Source organism: Odontesthes bonariensis, chromosome 16, assembly GCF_027942865.1.
Source record: "Odontesthes bonariensis isolate fOdoBon6 chromosome 16, fOdoBon6.hap1, whole genome shotgun sequence".
Classification (NCBI taxonomy): Eukaryota; Metazoa; Chordata; class Actinopteri; order Atheriniformes; family Atherinopsidae; genus Odontesthes; species Odontesthes bonariensis.
The window spans coordinates 16656798-16678141 of NC_134521.1; the positions used below are offsets into that span (position 1 = coordinate 16656798).

A 21344-nucleotide genomic window follows, 5' to 3' on the forward strand; every position below is an offset into this window, starting at 1 on the left:
AAAGACTCTCCCCCTCTGATGGGGCTCTGCCATTGAAATAAAGCAGAAGAGGACTAATGCCAGTCAAAATGCAAGTTCAAAATGAGAGCAGTTGCTACTGGCCTCTCCAGTATCCTTCAGTGCAGTATACCTCTAAGTCTTTTCTAAGTTTGTGGATTTCTGCTTCACCGGTAACGGGTTGGATGTCAGACAACTGTTGATAGAAGAGTAACTGACATGTGTTTGTCCTCCTCACAAATAGGATTATCGATTCATTGTTGGCGACATTTATGAACTCTTCACGGTGCTCTGCCTGCGGAGGTCCAATTAGACAAATACCAACCAGTTTTTGAAGGACAGGTGCAATTAATGCACTCAACTGTTGATGCTTTTCAGCTTCCCCCACTTGCGAGTAGCTTGATGGTTTTTTTTGTTTGTTTGTTTGCTTTTGCTATTGGTCCTAACCTTTTGGGAGTTTCAGATAGCCTTCTTTTCTTTTTGTATTTTTCAGCCTCTTTTAAGTATTTAGCGCAATGTTGGCGGTAAACACGAAAATCCGCTCTCGTCCTTTCAATTCGGCAACTGAAATGGTGCTCGCTCATTCCCCACACACCCCTCTTCCACCCTCATTAGATTAGCAGCCTGTGAAAGTCTTTTAATTTTGAGCAAGTGCCATTTGTGTGTACCAGTGTGCCAGTAATCCCCTCTCCCCAGGGAGATGAAGGGAGAAGGAGTGAGCTAGAGAGATGGGAGTGGTGAAGGGCAGACAACTTAAGGGATCTTTTAACTTCACACTCTTAATCACCATTGAAGGAATGTAAGGAGAGCAAACCACCAAGCCTCTTCTCTACACTGTTGGACAACCCGCCGAGTTCACACTAGCAAAAAGAAAACCAATTCTAATCTTCCCCTGGCCATGGACAGAAATTATTCCCAACAAGTGAACACCATCGCTGAATTAAACAGCATGCCTCCCCATCTCAGTGGTTGTGTATAGGCATGTATTCTTATGCAAATGACATGCTCTGTTCATCGTTCTCTCCCCTCAAAAGTCTCCTGACTGGGGGCATCTAACGCGAAAGATAAATGGCTGCTTTCCCCCCCCCTCTCTGACTCTTGAGTTTTTTTCTTTTTCTTTTTTTAAGGCGTTGATATCAGTCTATAAGGGTAATTGGCCAGTGCCGCATTTTTCTTGAGTTCTGACTAGTTTGCCCCTGTTCTGATTACCCTTGCAACACAAGTCCCAGTGAAATCTTACAGCTGTCTTAACACCACTTTTCTCCCACGGGTCTTTCCTCGTTCACTGTTCCCTCAACTGAATATTACTCTCCAAGTTTAAGTTATCCCTTGTATTGCAGATTAAGTTTTAGGGGAAGCCTTAAGAAAAGCATTCAGCATTTTTGCCATCTTGGCTGTGCGTGCAGCACATATTCTCTTTATGCCTGTCTTTGAGTAGTAAAGCTGAGATTGTTCCCGGTAGATGTGAAGGGGAAGGTGAAACGGGTGAGACGGTCATCTTTCACCCAGAACGTGTTATCAGTATGCTGTCTCTACTCCATTGGACCATTGGAGTCCCCACATCTGTTCATTATGGGGTGTTGGAGCCAATCTCTGGGATAAAATGTCCATCTACACCTGTTTGATGAACACATTTTTTGAGATCTTTGCTGTGATTGGGGGATGGGACTCTGTTTTGACAGCGATGTTGTTAACTACGATGTGCAGTAATTTGCGAAGTATCTTGAGCTTTAGCGGCCTGAAGAAGAACGTTGTGACTGTTGTGACTTTTCTCTGCATTTGAATAATGGTGGGCGGGTAAAAACAACCATGTCTCACACTTCTGGGCAGAATATCCACTTCTAAAGGGCATATTTCAGTAGTCTGTTGAAAGTTTCACTTTCTTACTGGTCCCTCTGTTCTTTGAAGATCTTCCAACTTGAAACTTACTTAACTTTAATTCACATCAGCAAGAAATGCCGTTTGAAGCTCTGCTTTTACAATACTGATGTTTGTTGACGTAAAATGTGCTTGTAGACCATAACTGATCATTACTGATAAACCACTTTGAACACTTTTGGCTTTATGTTAGAGCACCTGTATATTTCGCTGTAGAAAATAAACTTTGGTTTGTAAAAATTTGTTTGAATTAAACTTTCTTTGAGTGTCTCATAGCAGTTAAACTGTTGTGGATCCTCAGAGCTGCTGTTTGTTTTAACATCGTTTGGGGCAGGAACTGCTTTTGCACTTGACCTGCTTTTTGCATTTATCATCAGCAAACCTTCAGTATGAAGTGACAGATGCGTTTCTTTCTCTCCACGTGAAAAGACAAATCATGGCTGTATTTTCTTAGTATAGTAAGTGACTTCTGAATCTAAACTGGGGTGCAAATGAAGACCATTAAATGCACAGTAGTTGTTTTTTTTTCCTCTTTCTTTTTAGTAAAATTGAAACCTAAGATGGTATGTGAATATAATCGCCTTAATCTTCAAACAGCTGGTACTGGGCTGTCTGACTCGGCACTTGGAATCCCATTTTACAGATTGTACTGGCATATGTGCGCCTTTGAATAGTGGCAGGAGTGATGACTGCGGTGCAGATTGAGTCCCGTCATTATGTAACGCCTGTTGTAAGCACTGTAGCCCAGTAGATGCCCCAGGCAAGGGTTCAGAAAGGAGAAATGCCACTCCCCTTTAGAGTTTCCAGATATCATTGACTTGGACAACCTGTGAAAGTCAAGCAGAATACTGAATTCTCCACACTTAAGCTGTAAACATCATGGAAAGAATGTCTAAGGTTAGTTTGCCCCCTTCCACTGGATTTGTACGGCCGGTGAGGTGTATCAAAGACCATTTGATCCACTTGGTTAACCTTAATTCAGGATTTTAGGTGATTTCTTCTTTTTATTCCCCTTCAAAGATGATTCTGAAGTTCAGTGTGTAATGCAGAGATTGATGAATAGATAAACCTCAACAGCTCCAGGGAGGAAAAAGTGGAAGAGGCCAATGGCTTTTGTGCTTGGGGATCAATTTTCCAGGGCTAATCTCCTGCCTGTGAACCACCCTCCGCTTTCCTCTTTTCCTCCTGCTCCATCCCTCTCTCTCTCTCTCTCTCTCTCTCTCGCTCGCTCGCTCGCTCGCTCGCTCTCTCTCTCGCTCTCTCTCCCGCGTTCTGATGAATCTCCATTGGCTGGCACAGCGCAGGGACTCGGCCATGCATGCAGCTCTGGCCCATGGGTGTAGTCTCCTTCTCTTCTCTTCCTGTCTCACTCTTTTTCCCCTCTCTGCTCAAGAAATATTCATTAATTAGTAATGGAGACTTTACAAAGAGTTCTCTCTCCCTTGCCTTGCAGATAAGTAGGGATAGGAGGATGAAGTGGAGGAGAGGAGAAAACCTTTTGACCAGACTTGGTAGAATCCCCCTGAGCACAGTTGATCACAAGGCATTAATCTTGCTGTTTAATAACTGACTGCTACTCTAATTGCATATACACAGATGAGCAACTGGGGGGGTTGATACCCCTAAACATTTAATCTATATATATTTTTTAACTATAAAAAAAAAAAATAACCATCTGTGTGGAATGTTTTGATTGTACGGTTATGAGAAAGGTCTTTATTGTGTTTCCATGCTGTAGATGTGAGAATTCTTTATAGAGCTGCTGTGCTCCTGCCTAAGCGCTTTTATAAAGGTCAGCTCATCTGGGTCTGCTTCACAAGAGGCAGATACATGAAAGTGTCCCGACCATCACCTGAGCCCATAAATCTTTGTCTAAATGAGGCTACTCATCTTTTGCCCCTTGCACTGCCGACTTCCCACCATTTACCACCCTGCGACCACACGCACTCTCTCTGATCTGTCTGCGAGCTGGGATTTTTAAGCATTCACTCTAAGCATTAAAATGAAAAAGATAAGTACAAGTTCTGCTTCCATTTGTAAGTGTTTTAGGATTTAATGCATCCTTTCCTCACATAATTGTCAACTCAATATCTTCTGTTTCACGTTTTAAAATCTTGGATTGATTTAATGCAAAAGGTGGGAAAATGTCTTATTTTTGCCAACAGTTTGCTTAATGATTATTTCCGTTGACTTTTCTATTCAGCACCTTGGCTGTGACCCCTGCACACTTTGTGGTAAAGGAACAGCAGTACCGTTTCATGGCTCGAGTGACACGGTACTCTGTTGAATTAACAGTAAATGCACAGAGATTTGTTTTTAATGTTATGGGAGTGTAAAGTAGTTACCTGTTCAGGCAAACCTCATAAGCTGCCTCATGTTGAGATGCTTGATGTGGATTAACGTTAATGCGAGCTAAGGCTTCTGTTCTTGCTTTTGTCCCAAAGACGTAAGGCTAATGGCTGTTACTATGGGACTTGAGCAGACAAAGTGCAATAAGGTCAACAAACATGTTCAGGGATTCAAATTTTTAAGTGTTGTGGAGTTGGTAGTATTCTTTCCCCCTGAAAGCACTCTACAGTTGTTAGCTTATGGTTGGGCAGAGACATTTGGAGAATCCATTAAACATTGCAAAGTCCCATCTGTAATCAGATGGGACATTTACCTTGGATGCCTTTTCCCCATCCCATCCCTTTTTTTTTCCTAAATAGAGGAATACTGTAATTTCTCGTGTCCTTTTGTTTACATAGAAACCAAAGCTTTGCTCTTGACTGTAACATAATTTGTGTCTGTCTGAAGTGTGGAGTGTTGCAGCGGCCCCCGCACAGTGAACATGAGGTCGTTAAGAACATTTGATGGAAACCAGACGCCTGTTTTGGAGCTTCTCATTGCTCAAGGGAGGGGCTGAGGAGGAACAGGCGACAGGGAGGACCACGTACAGGGTAGATGTGGTCTTGACTGGGAGAGGCAGTTGATTTAAAAGTAGGGAGGTTTCTGCTGGGTTACATGGGGAGCCACAGAGGGCTGAAGGAGGTCTGGAGGTTTAATTGCTGGTTTTCTCGTCATAGATATGAGCTGTGGCTGCTCACACTGTTCCCCACTCTGTTTAGCATTATCAGAGACACTGATATGTCTGTTGCATCATAGACTTTGGCCTTTCCTCCTCCTCTTTTAGTATTCCTAATGTGCCGTTAGGGCCTCAGAGGGCTAAGTTTATTTGCCTGTTGACTTTTTGCCCTCTTGCTTGCGATGTCCCCCAAGATGGCCACACCAGCTGCTAAATCACTCAACAAAAAAAAACAGAAGAAGAAGAAAATGACCTCTCGCTTGCTTTATTCACAATTTATATGAAGTTTAACGGCTTATTTTGTTGTTGTTGTTTTTTTTTAATAGGGGAATCGCCGTTTTCCTTCTCTTTTCCTGCCTTTGTGATATGTTTACACCTGATGAATTGGTGTGTTTCTCTCGAATTTGCCGGGCATGTAGCCCCCGTTTCTTGCAGCTGGCCTGGGGTTGTTTTTCCTTCGGCTGGTTGTAAAGCTTTAAAAGGCGAGCTGAAGTTGCTAGGTCTAATGGAGTTACTGCGTTTGAAAGTGTGTTGAAAGAGGCCGGGGTTACATTGCTCCTTTTTGGGTTAGGAGTTAGGACACACCGTTTCATTTACATTTTTCCATCAGATGTTTAGAATCTGGCTCTTTGCTTAAACTCAGAAAAAGCATAAAAACTCCCAGCATCTCCTTAAACAAGCCTTTCATACCTGCCAAGATGCTACAGGCCCCATAAAGCATTTCTTATTCAGAGAAGGAAACCAGGGCAATTTCCTGCTTTGATAGCCTAGCAATCGTCTGGATTTAAATGGCAGTCACCTACCTTCCTATTTCAACAGCAAGCCAAGGGTTCTCTTAATAATTCAGTCAAATTTGGATTAAGTCACTTCTGGGCTGGCTTGTGCCTCCTTGGCACGCGGCAAGCTGACGCGAAGGGTCGGTCACACTCTGTATTTATTTTGTCTGTGCTCATGCAGAGACGGCACGCTTGGGGAGATGTTTGCTGCGGACTTGACTGAAAGGAGCTTAACTGTTGTAAGATGTGAGCAGTGGCTGTTAATGAGATTAGACCAGCATTCAGGCCAGCACAGAATGTGATTCAGAAAGCAAGTCTGATACGGGTCTAATGGCACAGTTCTTTATTCTAAGCTGAGTTTGGCGTGGGACTTGTTTTGTTTTGGAGTTCAGTGCCAATCAAACATCTTTTTTTGTCCCATGAATTCAAAAGGGCAGGAATGCAGGTTATACCCGAGCTTTGACAGTGTGTTGGTTGTGTTTTATTAGCTAAACTGTGGTAGTCTGATGTTCCCACCAAAGCAGTTACAGGGCTGGTGAAAAAAGCTGTTTTTATTTTTTTTTAGTTGATTCTAACAAAGAGCCGGTTTGGTTTTCCACAGCCAGAGAGCTGCAACAGAGCCACATCATTATGTCACTTTAAAGGTCTCCTCCAATACATGTTTGACCCTCCTTTTAATGTGATCTTAATTTCTGTGGAAGACCACAGTAAAGAGATACAGTTTATCTTCATATAAACAACCACGGATCACAGAGTTGGTCTAGTTTTTCCAGCAAATCTTAATTTCATTGGTGTAGTTTTTAAATCAATATCAATGAACGGTGATTTATATATTATATTTAGAAATTTAGTTGAAAATGCCAATAGTGAACGTAGCTCTTTGCGACGCTTTGAGCGGCGTTCGCATACCCAACCGGCAATATAAAACATTGAACAACCGGAAAATGAGAGGAACCCTGAACTGATGTTCTTCATGTGTAAAAAATATCTCTGCTTCAGGTGCTTTTTTTTTTTGCTTTTTTTAAACATGGCATGCAAATTATAGTGTCATTGAACCGTGAGTTATTGGGCAGATATTTAGTATCACCATTGGTTAACTAAACGGTTTACCGCTCCTGTTGCCTTAACAGACGATCTGTTTGTGGAAAGAGGTACAAGAACAGAGACCTTTCTCATACGAGTGTTTCTCATCAGATATGTCGTCATGCTCAGTACACGCTCGTTGTCCGAGCAATGCAACAGTGCTCCTGCATGTGCACAAAACTACCTGTTGGCCTTTGTATTACCTCACACAAATTATTACTGACTGTTTGCAAGTGTTTGAGTGCCTTTCCTTAAACAGCAATATGAAAAGGAATTCATGTGACAACAACATCAGGGTGCCATTGAACTGCGATTCTTCTCTACTTTTACCCTCTTAAACTGGGTGTGCGTAGCAGCAGAAAGCATCTGAAACCTCCACAGCCTGAAAGCAGGCAACAGCAGATTTCTACTTAACCTCTCTCTCTGTCTCGGTGAACACGCTTTTCTTTTCATTTACATGGCCTGCTCTCCATCTTCTCGCAATGTCACGTTAAATTTGCTGCTTTTGCATTTCAGGAAATGCTCAATTTCTCATCGTCAAAGTCTCCTAAACGTCAAGTTAATCAGACTGCAAGAGAGGGATACTTTCCAGTTCTTCTATATGTTCACATCTAAAGTAAATGCACAAAATATCTGTGTATTTCATTGGCTGTTTTTTTTTTTTTTTTTTTGACACACTTAGTCGGGCCGGAAATTATCGGGTACTTCATGCTGTCTGTTGTCAATATGAATTTTTTAAACTTCATTGCGAAACTGTTCAGTTTTCAACAGAAAAGGTGCATAATCTGAAGTTGTGCCATTTTCAACTTAAACATTGATGAACATTTGGAGCTCCTGAGTGTCGTCACGTAAACATTGATGAATAGCCTCATTAGGGATTGTTCCATCTGATCAAGTGGGAGGCTGTTCTCTGCTGTGCTTCTACCCGACACAGCAGCAACATTTACCATTTTCATGCTCTGAAGACTGGCAGATGTTTGCCTGAGAGTTCTTAGCGTTGAGTCAAAAGTGTCCCAAGAACACTCGAAGCGTTCCAGGTTTTCACATCTCTGTATTTCTGTTTCCTTTTCCAGCCGAGGATAATGGTCTGTGGGAGAACGGCCTGTCCTACGAGTGTCGCACTCTGCTGTTCAAAGCTATCCACAACTTGCTGGAGCGCTGCCTCATGAATCGCAGCTTTGTTCGCATTGGGAAGTGGTTTGTGAAACCCTACGAGAAGGATGAGAAGCCTATCAACAAAAGGTACGTGGCACTACCCGTTCCGTGTAGCAGTTGTTGATATCTTCTTTTCTTTATGGTAGCAGTCTGCACATTGTACCTGCATTGTGGGAGAAGGCATTTTCCCCGTTTTCTGCCTTTTTAGCTTTGGTGTACCTGTTGTTAGGTTGGTGCAGTTGAGGGTGCCAAGCAGTCCCAGAGTGGATAGTCGGTGTGCACACTTTGAAACCAACACTTTCACCTCATGGGTTCTGTTCACTGTGGACATTTGACTTGAGTAAATGTATTCATGTGACTTGCTTTGGGTCGAGGCAGCTATTAAACCCTACTGACTGCATCAGTGATTTCCTATTCTTCTCTTATTAGATCATAACAGCGATTATTTTATCATATTTGTGTTTGATCTTTTTTTTCTTTTATGTAATTCTTAGCTGAACAATGTAAGTTATACCCCCAGCAGTAATAAGCAAAGAGTGGATCAAAGCTATTAGTTTCCCATGAGAAATACTAAAATATCATGTGCATGTAAAACCCAGTCAGTGAATTTTCAACACTGAATTACAATTGATGATTTGCATCTGAAACACGAACGGGTGGTGGCACAAAAGAAATGGCATGCTATATAAAACCTTTAAGACAAAGGAGGTATTCTTATTAAACTAAAGCCTTCAAGTGCGACTCTTTTCACAGCATGTCGCATCCCATAACCATTCATAGTAGCGCGTCAAGTACAGAGGTCGTGTAAAACATTTTAGCAGTGGATGGAAACAGCTGAAAATCTCACTTTTCTACATGCTTAAGCTGATTAAAAGCTAGGTTTTATATAGAACTCTGACTGGCATCCTTATGAGTTTATTTGCACTACAATAACAAACATAATTGTTGTCAACATGTTAAAAACATCATCTTTTGCGTCACTCGGTACAATGTTTTCATTGTCTTGTCAGTCACTCTGGTGTGTTGGATGAAAAAGTGCAGGATGTCTAAAAAAACTCTGAAGTCCTTAGAGAGCCGCAGTTCTTGTCATAACGTGTTGCAATGAGTATAAGCATAAGCTGCTGCAGTTCTGTCAAGAGAAAAGTCTGCGAGAGAAAATTGATAAAACATTACAACCTGTTTGATAAATATAGCCCAGTGAAATGGGCTGTCTGTGGAGGGTTGACTGAGACTGATGTGGAGAGGTATGGTTTGCCTGCAAAGTGTTGTGGAAATGTCTGTAAAATGACCCCAAAGCAGCTCATAAAGTCTGACACTAGAGCTTTGATTTTGACCAGCTTGTATTTTTCTCTCTATCCAACTACTCTTTTTGACATCACACGCAAACCTTTTTTGCGACTCTCCAAAATAAAACTGTCGGTTAAAAGTCTCGTAGCGTTCTCTTATAGTCAAATAAACTGCATGTCTGAATTTCTCCGGCAGAAAGGTCTTTCTAGTGTTGCACTTCAGACAGCTCCCGCACGGCTGGCTGCACACAGACCAGTATTTCTTGCCCAGCCGACATAATGGCTCATTTGGATGAAAATAACATTGTGCCTTACTACAACTGGACAGACGAGTCATTTGTGATTTAACAATGTTTCCCTCGTGGGTTGTGATGATACAGTCTGCGCCGTGGTGTGAACCACCCTGAGGCTGGTGTGTACGTTTGACTGGCACTGTGTAAGGTCACGGTTTAACAAGCTGAAAACTGGCATACTCCAGCCAATTGATTGGTTAATCTCGGCTTGCTTGCGTATTGATATTGATTACAATTGCTGGCTGATGTTGGTTAGTTTTATGTGCCCGACAGTTAAATTGTGGAATTATTGTGAATCTTTAAACAAAAAAGATCCTCATGTTGTGATAGGAGATGTTGTGTTGGCACTGTCTGCCTCCAAGAACTCCCATTACTCTTACTGAGGCTTCCTGCTTCTCCTCGCTATGTGCTGAGCTGGGTTTCTTGTTATCAGTTCCCTGCCTTTATTGATAACAGATGGAGTGCGCTGGTCATTGAGAAGCGGTTGCAATAGCAGTGTTTTTTTTTTTTTTGTTTTTTTTTTATGTGCACCTTTACCTGACTCCTCCTACCCTCACCATGTCTCCATATTGAACGCACGGCTATTGTTTGGGAGAATGAAAGCTCTAAGCTCATAGGTTTATTTACTCTTCAGCTATCAAATTTTCTAGCTGTATTTGCATGTGATCGGTGTGTTGTTGGTTTGGAGTTGTTTTGCGATGTTGTTCCCAGATCTACCAGTCCTATGTTATTGTGAAGGCCACATGCCGCCAGGCTTGTGTGTGTGTGTGTGTGTGTGTGTGTGTGTGTGTGTGTGTGTGTGTGTGTGTGTGTGTGTGTGTGTGTGTGTGTGTGTGTGTGTGCGCACAAACGCTTGTTAATTTGCTGATAAGTCGTGTTGTTATGGGTAGAGGTGGCCAAACCTCTTTTGGTTTTATCATGAACAATGAGGAGCAGCATTCGACTCCCTCACGGTGCATCTGAGGATTATTATGATACATCTCTTATTGTAATTATCTAATGAAAGATAAGTAATGCTGAAAATCTAACGGGGTCACTTTAAAGCTGTCTACATGCTCTTTTTTTTCTTTGCCTGTATACCCAGTGCGCTGATCACAGAGGACCTCAGTCAAGAGGGGAAAAAAAATAAAACAATGGTCTTTTCCTCTGCTCTGGAATTCACAGGCCACCCTCTGTCAGTGTGTCTGGTTCTCTCTCTTTCTCTCCTTACCCCGCCCCTCCCTCCATTCCCCTCTGCTGTCACAGAGCAGACTGGGCAGGTTATAAATAGTGGCGCAACCACCCTGAATCTCTGTTGTCGTCAAGGATGGTTTTCCTCTCTCCTTTCGTGTGATCCACTACGCCACAGCCATGCTGGGATTTCAACAATCAAAGCACCACAAAACTGTGACGGAAAATTCCCTCGTGTGCGTCTGTGTGTGGCTCGAGGAATGCTGGTCTTTGTTTCTGTTTGAGAAAATAATGCTGAACACAGAGATCGTCCGTGTTCCTCTTGCCAGAAAGCCTTTGAGAAGTCAGGTGGGGGTGTGTACAAAGCGAGGTGCCTTCCTGGGTTAAACCCTGAACTTTCAAAAGCTCTCATGGGACTCGACTCCGTGTAAAACCAAAATATACAGCCGCATTTTGCTAGGCAACTAAACCCAAAGACTACCTTCTTCCATATCCATGTTCATAGTGTTTACTTTTAGGGAGACTGCGCCCTCATGGGTGGCGTGACTTCTTAGGCATAGCCCCTCTCTTATTGACTTTCCATTGTTTTATATCCACCATTCTCGGGTTCACCCCGTTAGTGCTGAAGTTCTCACTCGGCTGATTACTTAAAGAGTTTGCCAACACCTGTCCTCTGAGCACCTGGTTTGCCTTGAGGAATTATGCCGCATTGCCTCCTGGATTTGTTTGAATGCTTCTCAAAGCATATCTTTTTTTGAATGTGACCACTGAGCTGTCACACTTTGTTCATATGACGGTCCAGGTAATGCACCTCAAATTCCTATATGAACAAAGGATTTCCAGCTTGCTGCTTTGAGCCAGCATATTGTCCTCAGTTCCTGTGACTGCAGGAACACGGCTAAAAGTTGAATTAGTTGCTGATTAATGTGCGGATTATATTCCCCAATCAGTGAACTGTTTTGTCCATGAAATGGCATAACATAGTAAAACATAACTGTTATGTTTCCACACATTCTTCTTAACTTGAGAGATCATTTTTTCGTGTCTTTGATTGTTGCTTCGGCAAAAGAAAACATTTGATGACGTTGACAAAAAAAAAAAAGGCGACTGGCAGACATTTTCTGAGGATATGATAAATGAAGTAAATTTGAAAATGAACCAGTCATGAAATGCGCTCCTAGTTGCAGTGGTTTTTGCAAATATTTAGTCCTTTAATAATTACCAGCTTTGAATTTAACATCGGTGCTCCATTACTCTCCATCAGCCACCAGCTTGAGCTTTCAAAAACACTTACCCACAGTCACTCAAAAACTAACAATGAATCCTCAATATCCTTCCTGGGTGTGCAGCTCAAATCAAGGCTGCAAATGGGGAAAACAGGCAACTGCTGTGCAGCATCCAAAGTCACCAGTTGGTGGGGGCTGTAGTCAGCTGACAGTGTTCATAACCTCAGCCCCAGACCTCAGCCTGTGCTGAAATGCTTACATCATCTATTCACCCCTCCCCTCCCATGCTTCTCATTTTAGATGTGTGTGGTAAGCAGTGCACAACAAACAACATTTTTAAGACCTGGAGGTGTTGATTTTTATTTATTTTTCCCACCCAAAGCTGGACATTTTGGGAATTGACCCTATGAATCCTGCACATTCTTATTTTTTTTTTATGAATTTATCAAAAGAACGGAATTTAAAGATTGTTGTAGGTCGATATTGCGAACGATTTTACAATTTTAAGGTATTACTTCACCTAAACCAATACATACTGATTGGTCAAAGCCTTTGATATTAAAAAAGATATTTTGTCAGTATTTTCTCTTTGTCTGGATGACAGGCAGCTCCAAGTCATGCAGGCTGGTGGTTTTCTGTGAACCTTCCACTGCTAGGTAGTCCGCCTTCAGGAGACAGAGAAAGAGCGGGAGAAAACACAAGGGTGGGAGTGAGGGAGTGAGGGAGAGCTCCTTTTGGTTGTCATGGCAGCAGGGAAATGCACCCTGGGATTGTGTGTTACCAAGGTGAAGCGGGATGCTCATGGTCTATTGGTCAGTTTCAGACAGACCAACTCGTTGACTTGATCCTAATTGGCTGCGTTAGTGAAATTCAGAGCAACGTTACATCCTGCATGCTTTAATGTTTGAAGCTGATCAGCACAAAAGAGGGGAAAGAAATGATCTGGCTTGGCAGGCGTTGTGTATTTAAGGCAGCATTTATGGGAACACTAATGTATTCCAACTCCTCTAGCAATCAGGGGAGCCTCAGATTGCCACTCCACTGTAAATGTGTGTATTTGGTTGTGCGTCTCACAGAAAGCATCAACAAATCAAGCTGTTGTGAAACAAGGCCTCTCTGCTGCAACCTGCATCACAAGAGTGACTGATAATGAATGTATACTTATGCACTGACAAATATGCAGAATCATATGCAGATGTCTGCATTTTTTTCTATATTCTCTCCCCCCCCACACAACAAAAGGCTATATTGATGTGCACGTTCCTCCTCTATTGTCTGGCCCAGTGTTAGGAGGTGAGCGTGAGAGCCCTGGTGGCACAAGAAAGCAGAGAGCAGCACTCTGATAAGTAGGACAGTGCAGGATAAAGGGCCACTGCCTTCAGTCTGGGGCTAAAGTGCTAAATTTATCCTCCCCCTGCTCCCAGCACAACACAAACACAGAGGGAGACGGGCACACAAGCATGCTTGTCAACAATCGTCTTGCAAGTCGGTCCACATCGAGGGCAGTCGCACGGTTGGCTCCCAGTGTTTTCACTTAAACCGCCGGTGGAACGCACAACAAATGCAGTCGAGAGAAACTGTGAACATAACAATGTAGTGTGCAACTGTGCAAACAAAGCAGTCACACTGATATGGACATACAGGCCAACTCGCCACTACTAAATACCCTGCCCCTAACTCTCCCACCCCTTACCGCCTGCTCCTGCTTGTACTTCATTGGTGTCTCCAGCAACATGAACTCTAAGGAGACTGGGCTGCAGGACCATGTGACCTGGCGCTCTGGATATATCATGTTGCTGGAGAGAGCCTGTGCAGAAGATAAATGTGGCTTAAAGGAAAATACCAACCTTTTTAAACTGTTTGATTCATTGACTAAAATACACAATCGTGAATTATTTATGTTTTTATTATTTCTTTTTCTGCTACAGCGTTCCAATTGAAGGCAAACTGTTCTGTAGCACTCACTGCAGAAGGACCCTACTATTTATAGCAGTCGATTTGAACTGTCAGGGGTATATTTATTATTTAAGTTGACTGCATCTATTCATACAACATAAACACAATAAATTACAACCTGGAAGAAACAAGTTTAAAACATGAATTACTAAGACGTAGCGGCATATTGCACCGGGTGCAATGAAAAACATTATGAAATATGTCAAATAATGCGATGAAACATTCCAGGTGATACTCCTAGCACCTTGTGAGATTATTCACTAATTTCCCCCTCTGACTGCTTTCTTCATTTCCTCTTATACCAGCTAATAGCCTGGGGAGAACAAAAAATTAATCTTCCATTACTGAAGTTAACTGGCATTATTTAGGTGTTGTAGCACTGAGGAAACCCATTTTGTTATTAGTGGTGAAATTCAAGAGGTTGAGGCTGGGACAAATTTCCTTCAACACTGAAGGAATCCTGTGTCCCCCCCGTCCTTTTTACCCTCTCGCCTCCTCAGCCGCTATACCCTGCATTCCTCCCATTCCTCCCATCTTTCCATGTGACCAGAGGCTGTGGCAGACAGGGGCCAAGCGAAGGTCTGAAGAAGTCATCGTAGTTAATCCATCAGGCGTCACTCCCTCCTTGTCCACCCCTCCCTTCTTCCGTGTCCTTTTCTAAGAAACTGTGATTCCTGTGGCAGTGTGTTTAATCCAGAGGTTCAAACAGATGGTTGTATTTAAAGCTAATCTCTTCTGTGTTTTATGGACTTCACAAGCTACAGACTGCTACAAAACATCTAGAGAAACATGGAAATTCATTTGTAGTTTTTGTTCAAGAACCATTTTAAAAGTTTTTAAAAAAAGGCAGTTTTAGACTACTGAGCTTTGTTGAGGTCCTGTTTCCCCTTCATAGATAAAGACCACAGAGGAAGAAGATGCCTTTTCTAAACGGGGATTAAGACCTGCTGTTTTCAGTGTGGCATTATGAACAGAATAAGTGTGATCAGTGTAAAAGATGTTTTCAAAGACTCAACTAACACTGCCGTCCATCGTGCATGAAGGACAACTTCTGTCAACAAGTGGAGGGGCACATAAAAACAGGCGAGACCAAATTCCCCCGTTTTAAAACTTAACTGAAAGCCACCCAGACCCATGCTTTGCATCTCGACCAAGCTTAGTTGCTCAGTCTAGATTTGTAATATTGCTAATAGACATAAATGGTAGGGATCGTCTACGTCTACCTGCAAATTTGAAATTTTTATTTATTCATTTATTTATTTATTTATTTTCCTCCAAGAAGAGGAGGAAATGTCAACACATTTAGCTGATTTAGAAAGCTGCAAGATTATCATGCGGTGGAGCTGTCTGTATATGTGAAAAATAGTATATGCTGTGCCTTTAACCTGCCCTCAATTTGACGTAGCGACTAATGCTTCATTTGATGTCTAAATAAAGCACGTTCTTCTTAGTACGTTGTTTTTGCAACGAATCACTGCACTGGACTCTGAACAGTATACAGTCTCAAACAGTGCAGTATGCTATCGAATGTGACCAGGGACGTGTTTTAGGGAATCTTAACTTGGATGAAGCTCCTAAAACCTTTGCGTTGCCCACGCACCACGAGCTGTTAACACAGCGGACACTGAAGTCCCCACACTCATTGCACTGGATTTTATGCCTCTTTTTCATCTTTGCTCATTTCTCATGAACACAAATTTGGCATTTGCATTTAGTTTCTGTATTAGTTTCTACATTGAATGTGTCACAGCTGATATTGAAAAACTGTAAATATGGGTCAACAAATAGTATAACATTACTATGACAATAACATTTTATCGAACCGAAAAGAAAGGACGGTGGGCTTTCTGGGGTAACGCAGAAGTCCAGCTTTAATCCTGGATAAAGCTGACTAATTGCTCACTGCTCTGAATAATAAATCTTTGTCACTACAACTTTACTTATGTAATGACTCAAAGACTTTTAAACAGGCCTTAAATTATGATTTATTTGTTGTTTTTGGTTAGGTTTGCAGTTTGTCTCGTATTCCAGGTAATTGTGAGAATATTATGTGAAATGATTAGGTGCATGAAATGCATTTTACACTGCAGTTATGTGCCAATTCTTTAACAAGAGAGAGCACACGCTGCATCCCAGTTGTGGCACAGTTGCATTGTGATTATTTTACTACGATAACAAGCATAAATGGGTGGGGGGAAAAAAATAAATTTTTTAAAGAACAGCAAAAGGTATCTGACTAAGACGTTGAAGCTCATGTCGATTTGTGTGCGGTTCCAGGAGCTGGAACCTGACTTCCTGTCGGGGTTATGTCGGAATCATCTTTATTCGGCTCCGGCTGTATCCGTGCGTGATTATGATCCACTTGCTGTGGATCGGGTTTCTTCTCTTTTTACGGACGTGCTGTTCTATCTCTGCCTCTTTCTCTTTCCCTTCCAAGTTTAATCTGACATATATAAAGAGGCTCAGCCTCCTCTCCATTTGCGGCAGAGAGAAATCAATTCAAAGTAATAGAGCTCTGCATGTGTGGAAGTGCTGGGCTTAAGAGTTTTAGTCAAGTGTTTTCTCCAGCATTCAGTCTCCTGTTTGAACCGTGCGCTCGAGCTTTAGCTGGTGTGTGCATCCGGGCCTTGTGTGTTTTTTGTGTTTGTGTCATTTTGGCAGGAAACAGTGCTGTTGTTTCCCAGTGGTTAGACAGTAGGGAAGATTATGTCACCCTGGAAACGTGTCCTCTGTTTCCCTGCTGTTTACCACCCTCATCATATTTTCTGTGCCAATGCTGCCTTTGATAGGAAAATCAAAAACAGCGTTAAATATCTTTCTTACGATTGTGCCTGTGACGTAAACGGTCATGCCAACTAAACTGCGATACTGTTATTCATGGAAAATTTCCACCTTGCTCTTTCCAGGAAAAAAAAAAAAAGTTTTCCAACTTACGTCTTGGCAAATCTCTTTCACGTCTCTCTATCACTTAGCCAGAGCGATTTATCAACAGTCATCCTGTGTCTTATTACCGTTTTTTTTAATGTCTTGCCAGAGCAGCAGCACATGACCAGTCAAAACATGTTTCCATGGACTGCTGTAAAGTAAATCAAAATGTCCTGCAACAGAGGAGTCTCTTATTCTCAGAGGAAAACACACTTTTTGTTGTGTTGAGGATGTATGCATCAGCTAAACGGAAGGTCACTTCTTATGGGCCGTGTATACTCTCGCAGCAGTGTGTCGCAGTGAGCTTGTCGCAGGTATGACGCAGTTATTTTTGATTTATGCCCAATTTTGAAGCGCGGTCTGCGCTATGTTAATCCCACACCACAACGCAAAAGGGACAATCACGAACAAGCTAGGATTGTGGGTGTGGTGGGTGGTGTGTTTCTCTTCCGGTTACGGAGGTCATTCAACAACAATGGCGACTGGACGAATGCGCACTTTGAGATGCAGCTGATCGATCTAGAAATAGAAGAAATATTGCTACTACTGGAGCTGGCAGAGAGGCGAAAGAAGCGTCACAGAAGATGGTCTGTACGCCCTGGCGGCGGTCATACAAACAAAACAAGCCGGTTAGCAAACCGGAAATACGCATAGTGTAGAGCGGATGTAGAGTTGACCAATCAGAGGCCTGCTTTCTCTCCTCCCTGCGACGATGTCTGCGGCACTGTCTGTGGTGAGTTACAATTTTGGGGAGGTGCACCAGAGTGTCTGCGGAAGGGGCGGGGGGGCATGTCTGCGTTAACTGCGACACACACGCAGACGACCTGCTTTCCGACCATAAACTCCGCTTTAGAGCCAAGCCCAGCAAACATCTGTGGAATGTCACAGCTCTACAGCGCTTCCCCCCCCCATTCCTTCACACAGTCGATGGTCTTCAACTAACTTTTGATACACCTCAGATCAAGTGTCATATCTACCTTTGAAACTTTGCGCAGGGTGGAGGTACAAACCTGAACAAAAGAAAACCCAACTCTCAGGAGCTAATGGCTCATTTAAAAACCTTTAACTGCCATGATGGGTTTTTGTTTTCATACGTGGAGAGATTAAAACAAAAAAAAGCTTTCAAGTTATCAAATAAACTATCTTCCCTTAAAGAAAACAAAGAAGACAGCCATGTCATGCCATGCCGGTTGCATAAAAGGGGTTAAATTACAGAAATAAAACTTGATGAAAGTGGCACTGATGCATAAAAATGTTTTAGGAACGCCATAATCCTCTGGGGAACTAAAACAACATACATAATGTGATTACAACTTAAGATGGGAGTTAGAAGAGTGAGTTTTGATGCTATCCCTTTAGGCAACTGCTTTTGTTACCATTTTCTCAAACAGAAAGCCGCAGTTTCATCTGCTGGGAAGGCTGCATACAGAGGACAATGAGAAGGTGTGGCTCACATAGTAATCGTATTATTCACTATGAAAATTCTTGTTTCTTCCCACCATCACGGTGGTCCGTTGTCAGTTTGTCTGATAAGAGATTGTTCCTGTATAAAGAAAAAAAAATAAAAGAATTGATCAATTACAGTAATGATTAACAAAGTTATTGATAAAGAAAAAGCCCTGAAGATTTAGATTTGTTGGAGGAATCTTGACAATTCTGAAATGGGAAGAAGTCACGAAGAAATACGCCGAAATACACATTGATTAGTGACAAACACTTTTTGATGGGTAAATATCCATCGGATGATCCTTTAGTACTACATAGCAGAGCATTCACAAGACAATGAGACTCTGCTGCTTGCGCCGGTCTCCCCTGCTGCTGCACAGGTCGCCGCTGATCTCTGGCGCTCCACTTGACATGGCGTGCCAGCTGAAGGCAAATGCACCCACCTGCCTTCCTTTGTATGTGCCTCCACTTCAAATCCTCCCCAGATTATCTTATTGTCTCCTTTCCGAGCTAAAGGCCACCGGCTATTTGCATCTGAGAGGTGGAGCGGGGAGTGCCTCTGTGGACAATCGGAGTGCGAGACCATGTGTGATGGGGAAGGAGAGAGCAGATCAGAGAGCAGCCTCAGCCATTTTCCAGTTAATAGATGAGGAGCAGAGGAGAGGGAAGTGGGAGGAAAGCAGGTGACAGGAGAGAGATGATTTAACGATCTTGTGGATGTTTTTCAGTCAGCAGAAGCAACCCTTTTTCTTTTCTCTTTATTAAAACCGACACAGACAGGGGTAAAGTGTGAAGTGAAATCCCACAAATTGAGTTAACATGATATAATAAAGCATAATGTGCCATTGAGTTGTTTTGAACAACCGTTTTCTTATAATTCTTTGACAAAAGTGGTTGCATTCATCTAATAACTCGGCAAACAAACAAGCTGAGATTTGTTCAGTCCTACTTTAACAACCGTCTCCGGATCCCTCAGTTCATGTATACTGTGCTACTGGCAGGTTGTTTAAATTGCAGGCATGCACAGTCCTCTGTTGCACTTTTTTTTTGAAGTGCAAGCAGTATCCTGCTGCAGGGAAGATGGCATTCTGAATCCTTAGGCAGGTTTAACACATTATAAGAGGCACAATGTGCTACGAATAAGAGCCTTCAGGGAATTCCTGGAGAACCGATTGGGGATGGTTTTTTTTTGTTTTGTTTCTTTAGAAGAAAATGTGTGAAACAATGGCACATAACCCCTCTAAAAGGCCAAGTTGTACCTTTGTCGTAACAGTCTGGATGTTTTTTCCCCTTCTTTTCAGTCCAAATTCAGCGACGTTTAAAAAATCTACAGTATAATACTCATTAAATCAGAGTTGTGGTTTCCAAGTACCTACACTTGAACTGCTCACCTCAGCTAGCCCACGAAGAAACATGGTAGCTGGTTTGCAAGTTTCCCACACACTGTGGTGTGTGTGTGTGTGTGAGCTTGTGTTTGTAGCAGTAGCAGGAGGCTTTAGATGTTTGCTGAAGAATCGAAGGGACGCAGTGCTCTTGGGCTTGTGTATGTCATATTTATTGACAGGACTCTGAACACTCCTGTAGACCAACAGATGGACAGGTCCAACAAGCTGAGCTGTACTTTGTCACAGCCCGAGCTTTGCTAAATCCACCCCTTTGTGTGCATGTCAGAGGGTGAGGCGGTAGTGAGGAAATGCGCTGCTGTTGATGCTGCAGTTCCAACTTGGCCGGGTGCTGATCGAGCACTTGTTGACTTTTGAACTCTCTTAAGTCGCTCTGCAAACGATGAAAATCACAAAGTTTAAGTTGTTTGGGTTTAAGTCGACAATCAGTTGTTAAGCAACATTTAAACATTTGAAGTCACATTTTGTGGAGACAAGACTGAGAATGTTTGAATGTCAACAGCTGGCATGGCTGATAATCTTCTTAACGTACCAGCTGACTGAGGGGAGAAATCTGTACAATCACATTTGTAAAGAAATTGATTTCAATCCGGTATGATACTGTGTGTGAGATGCTTGTTGTACTTCTGCCTGCTGAGCCGCAGATGGTAGCCCACTATCTCAAGCCTATGAGTGCCCTGTCAACACAGATGTGTGTAAATGTGTAGCGTCTGGTTCTTTTTCCCTTCCATGTACCCAAACACACCACAGGATGGCCTGTTGATTCGTGACATCGGTGAAGGTGGTCTGAAATATTCCCACTGGCTTCGCATGTCTTACTCCAAAGTTGCCACTGCTTCCACCATCTAGCACGTTTACCAACCCATTCGAAACCAATTTATACTTTCCCTGCCGGTTGGAGACTTGTTCTGTCCGTGTTTTGTCAGGTATTTTACACCCCAGGCTTACACTGAGGCACCTGAGTCATTGCTCTTTGTGCCAGCATGTGGCAAGATTGCCCAGATGTTTTTCCACAGCCTCACCTGGCTGTGCACCGGTGCTTTCTTATTATGTTTGCATTTAGCTCTGCTTCTGATCAGGTGACTTCTGGTAACTGCTGTTCGTTCCAGCTTCTGCCGTCAGTATATTATCTTTTAATTCCGCCTGTCATACTGGTCAGGTAAACTTAATAGAATAGGCACATTGACGACAATTTATAAAAGGTTGTATTTAATTGAAACACTTGTTCTGTCTTTATCTTAATTGGATTGACATCACTTTTGTTGCAAATTAGCGCCATATAAATGAAATGCAATTAAATGAAGTTACAAGTAAATTAAAGGCAAGAATATGAGAACTATTACTTACAAGCAATACAAACCACAGAATCTTTTTTTAGTTGTTCTGACTTGGGGCTAGTCTTCTGTGAAGCTTCACCTTGTAATTATCATGTAGTTTGGCATGTCTCTCACCTTTTCAATTCCCAACTAACACCCATAAGGTGACGGCCACCAAGATCCTATTTTACAGGTTTCACAAACACCAGCAAAGTGTAATTTTAACCTCTAATCAAGTTACTCATTGATCATAATTTGGTGGTTTCTGATATGACCTTCCACCGGCCATGTTTGCCATTTCAACCACAGAAAACATCAGTCACTGTTGGCTAAAAATGAGAAGCTAGCTAAACGTTCGGTGCACTGCTCT

The 21344-nt window shown here is 42.5% G+C and overlaps 1 protein-coding gene across 2 annotated transcripts in view; it reads left to right on the top strand.

The window, feature by feature from the left end:
• Positions 1 to 21344, top strand: part of med13a (mediator complex subunit 13a) — a 66867-nt gene that overhangs the window by 10242 nt on the left and 35281 nt on the right. Inside the window, exon 3 of one of the 2 annotated variants that reach the window (XM_075486453.1) lies at positions 7872 to 8040. The exons of the other annotated variant lie outside the window; for it this stretch is intronic. Within the exon in view, the coding sequence (XP_075342568.1) occupies positions 7872 to 8040 (169 nt within the window). The remainder of the gene's footprint in view (positions 1 to 7871; positions 8041 to 21344) is intronic. 2 annotated transcript variants of the gene reach the window in all.